This window comes from Prinia subflava, chromosome 15 (assembly GCF_021018805.1).
Source record: "Prinia subflava isolate CZ2003 ecotype Zambia chromosome 15, Cam_Psub_1.2, whole genome shotgun sequence".
NCBI lineage: Eukaryota > Metazoa > Chordata > Aves > Passeriformes > Cisticolidae > Prinia > Prinia subflava.
Genome location: NC_086261.1, coordinates 13,124,966 through 13,137,720, shown reverse-complemented (window position 1 = coordinate 13,137,720; position 12,755 = coordinate 13,124,966). Strand labels below are relative to the sequence as shown.

At 37.5% G+C, this 12,755-nt stretch overlaps 1 protein-coding gene across 8 annotated transcripts in view; it reads left to right on the top strand.

Moving 5' to 3' along the window:
* The window catches only part of ZNF280D (zinc finger protein 280D), a 48,779-nt gene that overhangs the window by 17,359 nt on the left and 18,665 nt on the right, over positions 1–12,755 (top strand). For all 8 annotated transcript variants that reach the window (XR_010082356.1, XM_063412322.1, XM_063412321.1 and 5 more), the window contains 6 exons: positions 6,364–6,473; positions 8,098–8,327; positions 10,363–10,520; positions 10,977–11,077; positions 11,172–11,318; positions 11,843–11,977. Coding sequence is in view for 7 of the 8 variants with exons in the window: in XM_063412322.1 (XP_063268392.1) it covers positions 6,364–6,473; positions 8,098–8,327; positions 10,363–10,520; positions 10,977–11,077; positions 11,172–11,318; positions 11,843–11,977 (881 nt within the window). In the remaining variant the exon portion in view is untranslated. The remainder of the gene's footprint in view (positions 1–6,363; positions 6,474–8,097; positions 8,328–10,362; positions 10,521–10,976; positions 11,078–11,171; positions 11,319–11,842; positions 11,978–12,755) is intronic.

Below are 12,755 nucleotides of genomic sequence, written 5' to 3'. Positions count from 1 at the left end.
AGGATCATTCCTGAAAAGGAGGGGAAAGGAGAGAGTATCTAATTTGACAACAAAACTTTTTTTTTCAACTAGCTTTTCAGCAGTAAATATTTAATCTAACTAAAAAGAAGCCAAAAAGCACCTTTTGTGTGTGTCACAGCAGATGAAGTGGATTTGAAGCATGCAGTGTATTCAGTCTTAAGAAGGCTGTACCTTGGGACTTCCCTCCTCCTGTTTGAAGGATTGTACTTTTGTAGTAACTGACCAGAACCCCATTATTCTATCTATAAGTTGTGGGTGACAATGACTTCTGATTCTTCCCTGAGGTAACAGGTTAAGTACAGTGAACAGCCTGACTGATCATGCTAAGAAGTTATGTAGGACAGAGCAATACCTAATTTCTAATGGTGTGATGATTTTGCATTTTTAGTTTAGGTATTCACTCCAGAAATACCAGAAAAATCAGTATCAGTGAAGGGTTAGCAGTGTGTTTCGCTTCTGTTCAACCATTCTGTTGGTGTCATTCTTGTCTTGGGTTAAATAGCTTTTTGTCAAGTAAGGAAATGGTTTGTTTTTTCAAATGGTTCAATATTCCAGCCCTTGTCCTCCAAAGGACAGGTGTTAAACTTTAATTGTTTGTGGGTTTGTTTTTGCAACTCAAAGCATTTTAAATGTGCCATACTTAGCCAATGTTTATTTCTGTAAGATGGCAATAGGATTTGAAAGTTAAAATAAAAGTTTTATTATTGTGGGTTGAAACATGAATATTCTTGACACAGAAGGCAAATTTAAGATATATTTCACTTTGCAGAAAGGAAGTGTCTGTGTATTCTGTGGTTTTGCTTGCTTGGTGAGACCATGTAATGAGCTTAAATTCATATTCATGTATGCCAAAGCCTACTTGCCTGTGTTGGTGCAATGCTTCCCTAGTTCATATACAGCACTGTAGGCACAAGACATTCTGGAATATGGCATTTAAAAGCAGAATCCTTTTGGGAACTGGGCAATATAACTTATGCACGTGGATCATGAAAGACATTTTTTAGCTCAGTATAACATAAATATTTATTTTTGAGGTCTAAGCAGGGAAATGGCTGGTTGCTAATGGACACTAACCAAGCATCACCTTAGGCTGCTAAATAGTGGTGTTATTAGGGCAGATGGCATTGGTAACTCCTCCACACAGGTCGGGTGGCACTGGGGATGTATGTAAAGTGTAGCTTGCTGGGAATGTTGTGAGAACATTGTCCCACAGACTTCACCCACTTGGAGGAATGAGAAATTGCTGTGACCAAAGGGCCTGTCGTGTGGAGCTGAGTGGACTGCATCCATGAATCCATAGCTCCAGATTATTGGGAAGAGTTGGTGCAGGACAGAGCACTGAGAGGCCTGAAGCAGTTTGCCTTTCATGTGCCTATTTCGTTATCACAGTGCATTTGGTGCTTTTATTCTAGGTTCCGATTTCTGATGTCTTCTCCTGTCATTTATAAGACGAGGCCCAGGCAGCACAGATGCACAGAGCAGCATTAAGGTTTTTACAGTGGTGTTGTGTTCAGAAACCTGTCAGCAAGGTGGTGCTGCAGTCAGTATTTGCTCCTTCCTTGCCATCACGGATGTGGTACACAGGAATACTGTGTGTATGAGCATAGCCAAGTGCTGGGTAATCGCTGTGGAAGTGTTCACTACCAGTGACCAAACAAGGATTGCTTGGCTGCTGCTTTTCCCTGCTGTCCCTGTTACCTGCTGTGTAGAGAATTGGACAAACTAGCCTGCAACATGGGTGATTCAAGGAATTCTTGTGTCCACACTCCAGCTGAGGGAGGCACTTTCATGATAAGAGGTGTCATCTGATTTATACCAGCAAGATACTACCTAATATCTTGGAGTTGGTGTGATTAGTTTTCAAAACAGGCCTAATTTTTTTATGTGAACAAACAACTAAAATGCAAACTTGTGTGTCTTCTCCTAGTGTTATTATAGTGCTTCCGAAAGAGAATTTACTAATCAGAGTTGCATGGACTAAGACTACTCACCTTTATAAATGTATAAAAGTCTTCAAAATTTTTATCTCAGATGTATTAAGCTTTTAAAATTGGAATTATAAACTGTTTTTTTAACCTATGAAAATAGTCTTTGTTTCCAAATTGGGTTTTCTGCAGTCAAATAAAAGTACTTCACAAAAGATCCTTGTAAACTCAGTCAGACCTTGTGTCTTTTCCCTGCCCCTCAATGCACAGCTCCCCATAGTTTATTATACAGCAGCAGCAGTTCCTGCTGTAGGTTGATGGCTAGCTGCTCAAATAGCCTCAGTGACAGAGGAATGTAAGGTCCTAGCAGCTCTATGGAAGCCTTTGCTGAGCAGGACCTATGTCAGTGCAAGCAGCTTATATACTAACATGGTGAGTATAAATAAATTAAAACCCCCTAGGAAGTAGTGGCATCTAATTAATAACCTGGTCATTGTGTGAATGAATGAACCTTAGGCAAACAATACATAGAGTGAGACATTGAGCCTAATATTTATTTATGTCAAAGAGAAGGAAAGATATATTAGAAAGGAGAATGTTAGGATGTTTAGGTGTCTGTATATCAAATGAATTATGTTTTCCTATGCATGAGGCACAGTGTGGTAAATTCTTCAAGATGTTCATCAGCATTCCCTGCTGGAGGTCTGCCTGTGTGCATTGAATGGGGAGATTTTTCCAGACTGTTGACTAAGTTTAGATAGTTCCCACTGACTTAACACAACTATGGGTGCCAGAGGGCTGTTTTGTTTCTTCTCAGAAGTTTTTTTTGTGACACAAGGTATCTCTTGTTGAGCTTGTTACACCCTGAGAAATCATTGGAGCTGCTATGCCATTGTTGGGGGGGGAATATACTACAATGTCCTTAGCTTAGATTATTGTGTCCAGAACTGAAGCCTTTGACATATTTTATTATAGTCTTAAGACTATTTGTAGTCTGTCATTATGAGAGGTTTACGAGACCTGTGCTGGTGCTTCAGACTTCTTGGTTTGTAGCTGTGTCTTTCAGGTCTGCTGAGGACTGATGTCTGTATTGAGTTCATATTGTCAAGGGTAATCTTACTGTGACATGGGTTTCTTTCAAGATGGAGCTGAGCGTTTATGGGCATGTTAATCAGCCACTGAACCTCCCAATTTCAAAGTTGGGGGATTTTTTTTGTTGTGGGGTATATTTTTTTGTGAGTTTTTTTAGTAAGGACATGTAACATTCTTTCATAAGAAGAGAGTAGATGGATATGATGTGCTTGTTCATTAGAAGTTACAACAATTTTTTCATTCAAACTGAAGTTTACTGAGTTACATAACAAACTAAAACAGCATTAACACAGAACCAGAAAAAAAGAAGAGATGTTTTTCATCAGAAGCACGGAGCTTGTTCCAAATAGCGGGCATTGCAGAAACCAGCTTAGCTTAATTTTATTGCTGTGAACTCACCTTGTCTCAGATTAGAGCGGGTCAGGATGTGAAAAATGAATTCAGGTGGCCACAGTATGATTTACTGGGGTTTCAGAGATTGGTCTGTATCTCTTGTGTTTACCCTGTCCTGCTTCACTGGCCTGGGCCTTCAGTCTGAGTTGGATATTGTTTTCTTAACTTCAGTATGGCATATTAGTTTAAGAAAATCTTAAAACTGCTTTATATGGACTCTAAATTGCAGTCATCACTAATGTATTCTAATTACTATGGAAAAAACTGAGGTTCATTAAAGTGCTGAGGTCTAAACGAGAGTGGTTTTGTGTCTGAACCTCCTGCTGCTTCTGAAGGCAACAGGGTAACTCCGAAACAGGCCGAGCATGGTGAGGTTTGTGCTAGAAGCATTTGGCTGTTTCACTTACAGGTGACTGTCCAACAGTTACAGGCACAGAATGGATCTTCACACAGTAGGAAGGTGGAACAGTCTAGCTGTCTGCCTCTGTCATGGAAAAAGCAAACAAATCTCTAGTGTTTCAGCTGGTCAGTGTTTTTAATGCTCTTAATTCAGTGTAAGTAACTATTCTTACGCTGTAAAATAAAAATAGCTATTCTGTGCAAGGATTTATATACCTTCACAAGTTAATTTACCTGAGATTATTCCCTATTCAAATTTTAGACCTTTATTGTTTAGTAGCTAGGTTTGAATTCTGTAGAGCAATAATTATTCATTCAAAGACAGATGATAAAAATAAATGCCCCTGACCTCATTCTCATAGTTCAGATTTTCTATGTCAACGAAGGGAATAGGGGGTTGAAACTTCACAGCCAACCAGAAAATCAAGGCTGAAAGAATTCTTGGCTTAATTCTATGGCAGCTTAATTTACTTACTAATTCTGATTAGGTGAAGGAAAAAAATCATTTTAGCAATGCCAGGCAAGGCAGTAACGACTTGGATTGTGAAATCCCCATCCTTGGGGATATTCAGAACTTGAGTAGACATGCCTCTGAGCATAAGATTGGACTTGCTTTGAGTGGGAAGTAGAACAAAACCACCTCCAAAGGTCCAACCTAAATTATTGTGTGATTCTGAGCTTCGACTAATTATTGCAAAGTATGTTTTGCAGTTTCCCCCCCCCCCTTTTTTTTGTTTTTTAGCAGTGTTTCTGATACAGTTTGAAATAGTAGTGGGAGGGGAGAAAGTCTATTTCAAATGAAGGATGTTACTGGAAAGATTTTTCCTTCCCTGCAAGAAGAGAGCTAGTCTGGCTGTTTCAGAGTATTAACTATAAAGGTGCATTTTTGTCCTGAGCCAAAAGGTGCTTTCTAGTGATTGCAATAGGATTTATTCTTGACTTTGAGATGTTTCCAAGACATCCTCTCTCCTATAATGTTAAAATGATTGTCTGGAATCATTTCAGATTTGGGTTTTTGCAAGTCTTGTTTAGAGCTCAATTGCTCTTTCCAGCAACCAGAAGAACGTGGCTATAACATGAACTTTGCAGCAAAAAAATTCCTCCACCCTCTTTTGGATGAAATAGATATTGTGCTGCAGCCTGTAATAAAAAAAGATAACTGAAGGATCTTGCTAAATTCAGTAAAAAAAGAAGTAGATCATATTCACTGAGAGCCCTCTTTTGCTGAGTCTGTCTCTAAGCCATCCCATGCTGGCATAGCAATTTCTAATCTGTCACAGAATCCAGCACTGAAGCACTGTAGAACACAAGATTTTGCTGCAGAACTGGTTTTCTTCAACTTAGTTTGTTATTGGCTGTGATGTGTCAAAATGTTTTAGGAACTGCAAGAGTGAGGATTTGCAGCACTGTTTTGTGGTGCATCTTTTACATGGGTGTCCACTCCTGTGAAGGACTTTTTGCTTAATAATGATTCTTAGCAAAAGTGTTATCTTAAGGAAAATTACTGTTTATTTATGATCTAGGCAGGACTATTTTTGTTTAAAAATATATTAGCACTGTTGCATGGTCGTACACTTGCTCATTCCCATGTATTTATGTTCTTGTTTTTATTACATCTTTTCATAGTCCTGGCAGGGAACAGTTGACTTCTGTTGAGATGCTGTTTCCTGCGTTTGATTTCTAAACTACTTACTTAGCATGGAGTCCTCCAGATCTGTGAATGACTTGAGAATTCTTGAGAATTTTATCTGGAAAAGGAGTTTTTGCTCTGGTGTTTTTTGACAGTTTGGAGAAAACTCAAAGCTTGAGTTTATTCATTAAAGTTTAAACTAATGCAAAGCTTTAATGCCTCTCTTTTGCTCAAAAGGTATTAATCATTTATGTTGATAAGAGAAGCATTATTTCTTTTAATTACTGGGAGTAATTATTAATTTAGAGGATTTATTCTTTAGATTCTCCAAAGACACCTTTGCTTAACAGAAGTAATGCATTTGAATAAGCCTAGATTCCAGCAAATCTTCAGAGAGAAATTGCCTCATCATTAAGAACCATTAAGAAAATGGTGAAATTCCTTTCCAAAACCAGTTATCTGAACCCTTTTGTGATGATGATCAGGTTGTGGCAGAAAACAGGATTTGCATGTTTGCTTGAAAAGTTTCAAAACATCAAAAAACATTGAAAACATCAAAAGTCCATCTGATCCAGGATGGGGTGGGCTGGTAGTGCACAGAAGGAATGCTTTCTCCCTGTCATGCTGCCTTCGTCTCCTCATGTGTTTTTTCCTTGTTTGTTGTTAAGATTTTGTAAAATCTGTTTATCAGTCTGTATCAAACAGAACAAACTCCAAGTCAGTTGGGGAAAAAGGAACAGTAGTTAAAAGATGCTTGTAAAACCTTGCTTATGGTTACCACAGCTTCATTGATGGTAATAGTTTTCATTTGAAATAGCATAGTTTGCTAGAATGCTACCACTATTACTAAATTGAGTATTCTGCTTGTGAATTCTGAGTCTTTATATGTTCTAAATTTTACAGGAACAAATGCTGTATCCAGCACCATTAAAAATGGAGGACCTTTTCCACGGGCTTGTCCAAAATGTAATATACATTTCAATCTTATGGATCCTCTAAAAAATCATATGAAGGTAAAATACTTTGGGGATGGTAAGCATTAGAACAAACTTGGTAGGCTTCTCTTTGGCACTCATGGAAGAGTGCCATGGTTTGATGGGAAGCTAGTTTGGTTTCTGTCTGCTGTCAGCCAGAGCCAAATGCTCAGTTGTGCAGTCATGGAGAGCAAGAAAGGAGCAGGGGAGCTCTAAGTCTTGCTACTTTTTGCCTCATGTTTCCAGTGTCCTGAAGGTAAGTGTCTGTGAGGATAGGCAGCCAGGTGACCCACATCTGTGTAAGATTGGAGCTGACACAAAGACGACAACGTAAACTCACTGTTTTATCTTGATATATCACTTGGTACAGCAAGATAAAAATACTTGATACTCGATAGATAAAGTTTCTTAAGCTGTGGGGAAGAGTTTTATTTGTTATTCATACTCACTCACTGTGGTAAACAAAACTCTCAGAAGCTGAGCATCACTTCATTTGATTGTGAAACTACTTACTACTGTTTCTGGAAACATTGTTTCCTGGAAAATATTTATCATTTGCAAAGATCCTCACAATTCTCAGACATATATATTTCATTCTAGGGACCGAGAAATGGCTTTGCAGTCTGTGTACTATGTGAATATCCAAAACGAACAAGAGTCTCAGCTACTGTATAACACAAATTTGTGAGAATCCGAGTTACTGTTTCACAGATGGTTCTGATTTACAGGGTTACAATACTCTAAACAGTAATTGCTGTCCTCTTTGGCTCTGAAACATAATTAGGAAATACAGATAGCAGTGGAAAAAACCCCAAGGGTTTTATCTTTTTCTAATCATTATTTATACGGAATAGCTTTTGCACTGAGTACATCAACTGAATGAAGGAACCATTGAAGAAGTGTGTTTTCTTAGGACACTGAGTTACAATTCCACAGTGGGGAAATTACTACTTTCTAGTAAGCCTATGGAAAGTAGTCCTGCATGGTAAAGACCTGCTATTCAGCAGGAGAAAAAATTGTCCTCTGAAACATTGGAATTTTGTTGGAAACTTCATAGCACTTCTTTATGAAGTACATTGTACTTTATAAGTGATAAGTTTCACGAGATGGTTCTTGGGCTAAGCATTCTTTATGTATACTTCAACATAAAGAAGCTTGAACAGTGTCTATTATGTGACTCAGAATTCTGAGTTTTTTAGTAATGCTGAAAACAACTATTGAAGGTTTCTACATACATTCTTCCTGAAGAAATAAAGGACAAAACTTCCCATTAAGTTCTCAATAAACTTAGCTTGTCAGCAAAATACTTGCATGAGAACTGCTTTTTTCTTTCTTTTTATTAAATGTAAATGAAATAGAATTTTTTTGCAAGAGTAAGGCAACACTAATATTGTTTTCTTGAATAAATTTATCTTACATGAACCTATGAGAATCTTCATCCTCAGTTTTTAATATATAGTGTTTTATTACTTAAACACTAGTTAGAGATAAGTCACTGTTCAAAATTGAATATGACTAAGATCATTGTGTCAGAGAAATAAGCTTTACATCTAACTCTCATTGGTGCCTTCTGTTTTTAAAATGCTGTTCTCATTGATGCAGTTGGGTGAGACTGATACCTTTGTTTCTCTCTGTCTCACCTCTTCTCCCTGTTTGCATCCAGTATTGTTGTCCAGATATGGTGAATACTTTTTTCCCGGGAGTGGTCCAAACAGAGTGTTTGAGCACAACAAGCAAGACCATCGAATCTGAAAAAGGAAAACTGATTATGTTAGTTAATGACTTCTATTATGGGAAGGATGAAGGTGATGTCCAGCAGGTACAACAGGAGCAGAAGACTCATACAACATTTAAATGCATCAGTTGTCTCAAAGTTCTTAAAAATAACATAAGGTATTTGAACTCATTTCCTTAATTATTTGTTAATCACTTACAGTCCATAGCAGTCTCATGTATTAAAATTTTTTTTTCTCTGGAGGGGAGAGTTCCTTTTGTACTAAAAACTGCTAATATTGGGTGACTAAACAGAAATGGAATTAATTTTTACTTTGCACGTATGGCCATAACTTGGAACCTTTTACAGATTAGAATAATAATTTTAGTGGTGTGTGACACAAACATGGAGTTTTGATAAGAGCAGTTGTAGGACTTTGGGGTTAGAAAGGGCAGCACAAAGGATTTTACCATTTGCCATCTGGATTGATGGCAGTATTGGTAGATGCGAGTGTTAATTCCCTTTAGGGACGCACAATGACTAATAGTCAGTAGTTCACTTATGTAACATCTGTTATTTTGTTGGAGTAATTTTACTTCCAAATGCTGATAAAACTCCAGTAAGCTGTTTTAGTAGGTAGACAAGTTTGTGTCATCGTTCCTTTGGAAGTTAAGGTCACTGAACTTTTTTACATGCACTGTTCAAGGGAAGCTGAAGTAGCAGAATGTAAAATTGAAAAATGGACTATTGTTTCAAAGGGCACAGTCTGCAAGTTAAAATGAGCAGGTTTATGCTAACATTAGACACATAATATTGAAAAAAACAAGTTTTCTGTAATTAAAACAATGACATTTGCTATTAATCATTAAATAGGCAACTGTTTTCTACTCAGCATTATATTGTAACCAATTGGTGCTGTGGTGCCTATGTGTTCCACAGCAAGTCATTAAGAATGTATGACCCCTTTTTTTTTTTTTAATTCTTTAGCATTGACTTCAACTATATTAATTTTGAGTGTAACCTTGTAGCTTTATTCCATAATTCTACAATTTAAGAATTTTTATTCCAGAGTGTATTTTGCACCTTCCTATGAAGTGGACAAAATAAATACATCTTACCTTCCTAATTCAAGTATAAGTTTCTTAACGGAAATTCCGAAAAGCAGAAAGTGGTTCATCGTGGCAATCTCCTGCTTTTTTTAAAAGATCTGTGGTTGAACATCCCATTGCAATAATTTTCTGTTAAGGCAGTATGCACTAATAGAGTCAGTTTCTTTTGTCTGCTTAGAAAACTGGATAGACTAAATTGGCTTTTTCTGGTTTTCTTATTTCTCTTTTTGAAGTAACTGCGTGATAGTACAAGCTTGAGCTCAAGAGACCGTTCTCCTTGCTCACTGTTTTTTGCAGTTCCAAGGTCTGCATTCCTTTTGTGAGTGTGACTTTTAATAGTTCCTCTGGCTGTACTGAAATAAAGTACATTCAAAACAGGAATTGTGGAAGTTGAACCAGAGTGGGTTTGCAGCTCACCTGTCCTTGTGCTGCTCCACCCGTAACAGTGAGCTCTTGATGCTCATGGGTGCATGGACTTCCCAGCCAGAATAGGTTCCTACTTCAGACAGGTAGACAGATTAATGAGGAAAAGCTGCTAATTTAAAGTAGTACCATACCAGTTTGGTATGGTACCAACTCTTTTGCTGTTGGCTGCACAGTGGCATTTTTGATCAGTGTCCTTCATAATTCAACATCAGGCCTAAGTACGTTAGGCAAAGAACATTCCAGGAGCTCCTACCGTGGTTTCACACAGAGCTGCCATGTCCAGATACGGTCTTGCTACTTATTAGTTTTCAGCAGAGCTACAGTTACACGTGTTTCAGAATGGGGCTTTGAGATTGCTAGTGGTGAATAGTGTGAACAGTTACTTATTTCCCTGTATTTCAAGGCAGGAATTATGTCTAAGCAAACATGAGAAATGTAATAGATTGTTTAGTCTTGGAACATGTTTTAGTCTTAATGTGTGTTCCTTAAAGTCAAGATTTCTAGTCAGCTTTAAGTTTGTTGCCTGTTTTTTTAGCAAACACTACTTGATTTTTTTTTTTTTTTAAATTAAGAAGTCCTTACAGAGTAAATTTTCTAAAGAATTCTGTACATCTTGCATGTGATTTGTATAGGGAATGTTAAAATGTAGTGTTTTGCACCTGTTCACTCCAATTCAAAGGTTTATGAACCACATGAAGCATCACTTGGAGCTGGAGAAGCAGAGCAACGAGAGCTGGGAGAGCCACACCACGTGCCAGCACTGCTACCGGCAGTTCCCCACGCCGTTCCAGCTGCAGTGCCACATCGAGAGCACACACACGCCTTACGAGTCGTCCAGTGAGTCCCATCCTATCACTCTGGAGCTTCTTCTAAGAAAACATTTTCAGAAATTCCCCAGCTTCTATTTCCTGGATTGTAATTTCAGAATAAAGCTGTTGTACTTGAATAACAGTAATACTGAGATTTAATGTAGGAACAGAGCAGGGGTTTTTTTTCTTTTGAGAGCAATATATGTGCAAAAAAACATCTTAAAAATATTTTGGTTTTTTTTCCTTGCATTTTTTGTTTGTTTATTTATTTTTATTTGAAAGCTTTGCTTTAAGACCTCATGTTTAAGGTCCTTGCCTTCCTAGCTTCCTGAAACTGTACAGGGAATTTCTTCTAAAAAGTAGAATGATCATTACATTGCTTTACCTTTAGTGATATATACATTTAATATATATGTATTAAAATTTATATACATATGATCCCTATCAAATTTTTACTTTTTTCATGTTTTTCATTTTATTCTAGCGATTTGTAAAATCTGTGAATTATCATTTGACACAGAGCAAGTTCTTCTGCAGCATATGAAGGACAATCATAAGCCAGGTGAAATGCCGTATGTTTGCCAGGTATCTCACAGTGACTTTCATATTTAGATTACACCACTCCCCTGTCTTCACTGTCAGAAAACTTGTAACAAAAAAATAAAACTTCTTATTTTAGGTGTGCAGCTACAGATCCTCGACTTTTTCAGATGTAGAAACACATTTTAGAACAGTCCATGAAAACACAAAACACTTGCTATGCCCATTTTGCCTCAAAGTTATTAAAATTGGAGCACCATATATGCATCATTACATGAAGCATCAGGTAAGCAGGTCTTTTCAATCCTTACTGCCAGAAAAACACATGTAAGGAATCTCCCTCTGACTTGTGTGGTTGTTACTGGGTAAGAATAGTTTACATTAGAAGAATTTCAGAAGTCTTTAAGGGAATTGTTAGACTTTGTCTTGTTTTTGTGTGATCCCAGTTCCCTGTTTAAAACAATCCCTGAATATCCTTGGGAGAACCTTCTTGCTATTTGGTTTCTTCATTACGTTGTAGTGTTTTGATTCCTCTTTTCTTGAGGTTACTAAGAAACCTGCCACTAGTTCAAATAAAGAAAAAGATAATGAAGTGTCTTGTAACTGGGATTCTGATTCCTCCTCCTCTTAGTAACCCTGCTACCTTGCATTTTCAAGTATCTAATTCCTACAGAGTATCTCGTCTTTGTATAGTATTAGGAGTTTGTTTAGTTAGTGTTTTAGGAACTGCATGAGCATTGCTTGAGACAAGCTAGGGCCAGACTTTTGTCATGCCATCTGTGCTTACTGTTTGTCATTTGTCTTTAAAAGAAAAAGGGAATATACCGTTGTGCTAAATGCAGACTGCAATTTTTAACATGCAAAGAAAAAATGGATCACAAGACTCAGCATCACCGAACATTTAGGAAACCCAAGCAGTTAGAAGGCTTGCCTCCTGGAACAAAGGTGAGTGTTCATGCAGGAAAACTTGAGGGGACAAGGGAAAAAAATCTTGGTGGAGAAAAAAATGGAATTGAAAGAAGTGCTTTTCTCCTTTCTTTTCCTGAACAAAGTTTTGGGGTTGTATTGTTTTGTGTGTGTTCTATTTTGGTTTTATTTCCCTTATGTGTAGAACTCTAAAAACTGTACCTGTTTGAAGAACTACCAGACACAAGTTATGGTTTGTTCCTGCTGCTGTGTGGTTTTGCTTTCTGTCCCATTGTTCCATACACCTGCATACATGCCAGTAGTCCAGCCAGAGCTGCTGTTTTCTTGAGCTGATGGTTAACTTGTCCTTTCCCATTTCTGCTTTCTTGTGCTGGGAGCTGCTTCTCGTGAAACATTTTCAACTTATGGAAGGTGGTGGCAAAAAACTGTATAAAAATACAAGACTTACTTCTCCATAGAATATATATGCTTAAATCTGGGTTCTTTAGGTCTTCTTTAGGTTCAGCATTTGAAGGTGTGTGAGGAAAGCTCGAGTCCCCTTAGAACACTTATGCTGTCTTTAAATCATTCTTCCATTTCTCAAGAAGGAACTACTTAGGCTAGGGTTTTCTTGTAGACTTTAAGACTTTTTCCAACAGCTTTTTAGTAGAGTGTTAAAATATATTCAGTTGCAAGGAAGAAGAAAAGCTAACATTTTGATCAGCTCTTCACAGTTCATTTACTACAGAGTCAGAAAGGGAATATTACTTCAGTTGCTGTTGATTGTCTTGCTTGGCAGAAGGAATGTAAAGCACCA